This window comes from Podarcis gaigeae, assembly GCF_964106915.1.
Source record: "Podarcis gaigeae genome assembly, chromosome: 17".
Lineage (NCBI taxonomy): Eukaryota > Metazoa > Chordata > Lepidosauria > Squamata > Lacertidae > Podarcis > Podarcis gaigeae.
This window is the reverse complement of record NC_139694.1, coordinates 39,201,523-39,206,876: the sequence shown is the minus strand read 5'-3', so window position 1 is coordinate 39,206,876 and position 5,354 is coordinate 39,201,523. Positions and strand designations below refer to the sequence as shown.

The window sequence follows — 5,354 nt, the reverse complement described above, 5'->3', positions numbered from 1 at the left end:
CCTGTCTGTATCCTTTTGGCTTACAAATTTGTACTTGGTACTGACAGAGATCTGTTTTTTGTTTTGCTAGATTCATGTGGTATTAGGCTGAACAGCCAGCCTCTTAGGATATGGCACTTTGTGACAAGGGAGAAGGAGAAAAACCATTTTATTTTCCATGTTCCCAGTATGCTGTGAATTCTGCCTGCCTTCCTCTTCCTCCTTTACCAGGATGAGAAGATGAGACAGTCACAAAGGAAGAAGATGGAAGCCAAAGTCCCAAATAGGATGGTCAGACAGTTGCTTATTCTCTCTTTCTGACCCTTTTAAAGTGTGTCAAAGCAAGGGTAAAGAGGTGTCTGTAGGGGCTGCAGGTGGCCAGAGTCATGATTAAGAGTTGCTTGTATTTCCCCTGGTCTCTCTGCATGCAGAGCTGGCATTGGAGCAGTCAGTTGTAGCACCAGCAAGCTGCCCAACTGAATCTGCGTGGTGGACTGGCATGCTGAAACATTTTGCTGCCTGAATCAGAAAAGCCAAAGGGCAGCTGCTTCATTTTAGAATGGCCCAGGACACACTGGAGACCTTTGCCTCTCTCACTCACTAGACAAATGTCTAATGATCTTATTTATCCTATTTGATTTTTCTGTATAGTCTGATTTATGAAGCATCAGTTGCGGGCCATGGTGGGAATTCATGGAGTGGCTCCAATGCCATTCTGATTTGTTAGTGGCAGGGAAGCTCAGATACTTGTGAACTGCTTTATATATGAGTTCCTGAATAGTTTGAATCTAATCACTTCACATAAAACCTAACTCTTGCAGTCATACGCTATCTGCTGCTTGGACATTGTTGGGGGGATGAAGCAAGTGACATGATTAGAGGATGAATCCAGACAAGTTTGAAGTAATTTATTTTGACTTGGGAGAGGACAAGGAGGACAGGAAAACCAGGATCTTGCTGGTGTCTCACAGCAATAAAAAGTCGTATGTGCCCTGGCTGTTCAGACATGCCTTACAAATAGGGATGTCAAAAATGCATTTGTGGCTGGTCTTAAAAGTTACTGTGGAACAAGAGGGGAAAAGGCGGTCTCTGGTAGACAGAGCCCTGAACTTGCTGTGAATAGGATCATGGGAAATGTCAGTTCTGCATAAGAACGTAAGAAGAGCCTGCTGGGTCAGGCCAGGGAGCCATCCAGTCCAGCCTCCTGTTCTCCCAGTGGCCAGCCAGGTGCCTGGGGGAAACCAGCAAGCAGAGCCTGAGCACAAGACCATCTCTCCCCTTCTGTGGTTTCCAGCAGCTGCCTCCATCCTGGCTAGTATCACGGAGAGCCCTCCCTCTCCTCCATGAATCTGTCTAATCCTCTTTTAAAGCCATCTAAGTCCATGGCCATCGCTGCCTCCTGGGGGAGCAAGTTCCATGGTCTACGCACTGTATGAAGTACTTTTTAAAAATCTGTCTTGAGTCTTCCAATGTTCAACTTCACTGGATGTTCCCAATGAGCTCTAGTGTTATGAAGAGGGGGAAAACCTCTCTCTGTCCCCTTTCTCCCTCCTTGCATAATTGTATAAACTTTGATCATGTGGCCTCTTACTCACCTTTTCTCTAAAAAGTTCCAAATGCTGCAAACTTTCTTCATTCCATTGATCATTTGGGTGGGTTTTGTTTTGTTTTGTTTTGTTTTGTTTTGTTTTGTTTTGTTTTGTTTTGTTTTGAAACTCTTCCAAATACTACTGCATGTGGCAGTAATGAAAAGGGCAAATGCTAAGGTTGGAATTATAGGAATCAGGATTGGAAATAAAATAATAAAGGGTAGCCGTAAAAGAGTATACAATAATAATATAGGCCCAAAGTTGCAGAGGTGTGAATGGCAATTGCTATATCTCAACCCAAGGGATCCTTAAAGGTGAGAAGATGACTAGCAACCAATAAACTCCGTTGTACAGAGGTACCCATAGTTGTCTAGCACAGAGGTCAGCAAACTTTCAGCAGGAGACTATCCCTCAGACCTTGTGGGGGGCCGGACTATATTTTTTTTGGGGGGGGGGAATGAACAAATAAAGACACCAATAAAGGCATCATAAATAAGTTTGGGAAATAGATGGGAAAGATGTCCGTATTCCTGCTCTGGAGTTTATTTAGTGAGAGGCTTTTCTTTTTATTTATTACCAAGTGCTGCTAGGATCTTTTATCTCCCCCAACAGTCTTCATCTTTGTACTCCCAGTCTCCATAGAAAGGTGGGTCCAGGCCCTGTAAGTCCAAAGCAGCACTTTTGAGCTTTGAATGTAGAGAGAGAGGTGTGAAGTTGGGTGTTTTAATAAGTGCCTCATTGCCTGCCCTGAGACTCAGTGGAGGTTGGTCCATGGGGGCAAATAGGGCTCTGGCCCAGCAACTTCAGCCTTCGATTCCTCCCAGCCCACCTGCCTTTACTTGCAATCAGTCTAGAGGGTGTTTCTGGCTGCCACCTTCCTCCTTGGTCTCAGTGCTGCCCTTGTAGAGCTAGCAGGCTGGCACTAGAATCAATGGACTCTGTTTCTAACTACTGCTTACTTATCTCCCTGTCTTCTGCCCTGCCAGACCCCATGGACACCAGCCTCCACAGCTGAGACCTTTCTACTTGGGCAGGAAATAAACAGAACAAGCAACACTGTAGAAAGAAGTCCTTACCAACACCCCTGCCGGCCCTCTTGCACATGAAGAGAGGCTGGAGAAGTTTCTGTGTGCAGCTTTTTATTTCAGATCCAGCAATTTAAAGCCCCTCTGCCATTGCAGCCATGGCTAATGTTATGTACTTTGACTGTTAAGTTTATAAAAAAATTGGCATGGGACGATTGTGGACTAATTCACTGAGACCAGAGCTGGCGCCTGCTCAGCTGGGTAAAAAAGCAGAAGGCAAAATGGAACTGCAGCACATCACAGATCTTGGACCAAAAGTGACCAGTAAGCCGGCGGAAAGGTGCCCATTGTGCCAGCTCCTGGTCCCACAGCTTGAGGCTTACAAAGCCCAGGCAAGAGGCCAATCCTAGCACCAGGATCCAAGCCGATCGGGCATTACCCAAATGTCTCTGCGCCTTCAGTGCTCTCCAAACAATTATAAATATATGTCCACTCAATGCCAGCTCAAAACCTTGGGGGTGAAGCAATGCCAGAACATAGCTCGTCAGTGAAGCTGCTTCCATGGCCAGGAAAGTGCCTGGTTGCCACCCGTGCTCCAGAAAGTGACACCAGACAACACCCCAAGCAAAAATTGGCAATGTCAACCACTGATCTAAGACAGCTGCCCAGTGATGCTGTGTCCAGAGTCGCACCCATTGTACAGGCCCATATGCAAGCGCCATAAGGGCAAAGACCTCCTGGAGGTAGCATGCCTGACCTCTCTCGTCACCTGAAGGCAGCCAGTGCCAGCCCAGAAAGATGTAGGCCAAGTTGACTAAACAATTCGCAGGCATAGCCAGTATGGGAGGCAATCCTGACACAGTTGGTTCAGCATAGTACTCGTACCCAACTTCCGTGTGAACACCGTCAAAGACTCCTGAAGCCACAAGTCCCCCACACAGCAGGAGACCTCCAGACACCAGCAAGAGTGGTTCTCTGCCTCCTGGTTTCCTCACAGTCCTTTCCGAAGTTCTGGAGGGTTCTTCCTGAATGACGGCCGAACTGCTCCTGCAGCAACTGTTCTGCTGCAACATGTTGCTTGCTTTGGCAAAAGCCTCCCAAATGCAATTCACAGGTGGTGTGAGGCAGGCTTCCGAGCCTGGTGTTTTCCTATCCCAGTGTGGACTTTGATTCTTCTTCCCCTACTAACAGCACAAAAAAGGCGGAGTGAATGGGCATTCATGACCAAGAGGGACAGCTGTGCTCTTATCTGGCAAGTTTAATGCATTATTGGCCTTTTCTCTTCTTCACTCCACCCCTCCCCTTTCCCCCCAGAGCAGAGATTGGTGCCTGTGTAGAACTACTTACATGCATAGGCCCTGTCTGTTTCCTTGGCAGCCGCTCCAGTCACGCTGCTTCCAGTGAATGTGGTTATGAAACAGCTGCAGCAGCAGGATTGGCTGCTGGTGACATCACGGCACAGCGGGGGTGAGGTTGCTTCCTTCCCAAGGTCTTGTGTTTTGTAACCATGGGGACAGCAGCTGCCAGCCTCTAGGTGGTCCCTTGAGTTAGGCCTGCAAGACATCCTGTAGCTGGATCTTTACTGCAGAGGCATTGCTCCCAGCGCCTTTAAAAGAACCTCTACAGCACCCGTGTCAGTTCTGCAAAAACGACATAATACAAAACAAAACAACCCACCACAGAAGTACCGAATCTAAATATCATTCAGGAAGTGTTTGGTTATCAAGTTTCTTTGGATATGAGGGCAGTATTAATGAGGAATTTTATTTCTTATATTTATAGCTTACCTTTCCGCTAAGAAGCTAAAGGCAGTTTGCATTTTATCCTTGCAACAGCCCCATGAAGCAGGTTAGGTACAGGAAGAAGGTGGCTGGCCTAGAGTCGCCCAGGCAGCTTCAGGGCTGAGAGCAGCAATTTGAACCAGGGCAAGTGGATCCCTAACATTTTCTCCCCTGGACCTCTTAAAAACTGCTGAGGGTCTTAATGATTTTTCTGTAGCAACTGTAATGCGCTTTGCTAGATGCTGCATGGTTTTTAATTCTGTTTTCATTGCTTCTTTTACTTCTTAAGTACAGTGTTCTATTTATTCTATTCCACAGAAGTCAAATTGTAGTGCAATAAAATAAGAAATAAAAGCAATAAAAATGCAATTTAAACTCATTATGAATATTTAACACAATGGATGTGTGGTCTTCCATTTTCAGTCACAAATCTAGAGACATGCAGTGGACCACCTGAATGAAGCTTGCAGGTAACAGTTTGGAAACCTCTGAACTAGAGTCTTTCCAGCTCCAATGTGTGACACATTGGCTCTCTTAGTTTAGGACATGTCCCTTTAAATGTGCAGTTTAAAGGGTGCTTTAAATGAGAGAAGGAATGAATTTTTAAGTCTTTTAAACAAATATATTCATATTTTAATTCATCATTAACAAAAAGGGAAGGGAAAACAAGAAGCATCAGACTCTGGCTGAAATCCTGTACCCAGTTTCCTGGAAGTAAGCCCTATGCAACTAAATGGGAAATAGTTACATCTATAAGATGATGATCTTAAAACTATTATAACATATTCTTCAACATCTGTCATGACTCTTTTAACCGATGAACATGTCCAAAATATCACCAAAATCTGTTTCTCACCAGCCCTAGTTTTAAGATAGCCAGCCTTTCCCCCCATTAAATCTACATCCCAACCAGCTCTGAAGTGTTGGAATGCAGTGGTACCTCGGGTTAAGAATTTGTTCTGGAGGTCCATTCTTAACCT

General features: G+C 45.5%; 1 protein-coding gene across 1 annotated transcript; it reads right to left on the bottom strand.

The window, feature by feature from the left end:
• Window positions 1-2,690: 2,690 nt before the first annotated feature.
• Window positions 2,691-4,962, bottom strand: TMEM187 (transmembrane protein 187). Its single transcript, XM_083719773.1, has 2 exons — window positions 3,941-4,962; window positions 2,691-3,777 (listed from the first exon to the last, which is right to left on the bottom strand). The coding sequence occupies exon 2, from the start codon at window positions 3,664-3,666 to the stop codon at window positions 2,821-2,823; it is 846 nt and encodes a 281-aa protein (XP_083575899.1). The 5' UTR covers window positions 3,667-3,777; window positions 3,941-4,962; the 3' UTR covers window positions 2,691-2,820.
• Window positions 4,963-5,354: the final 392 nt, after the last annotated feature.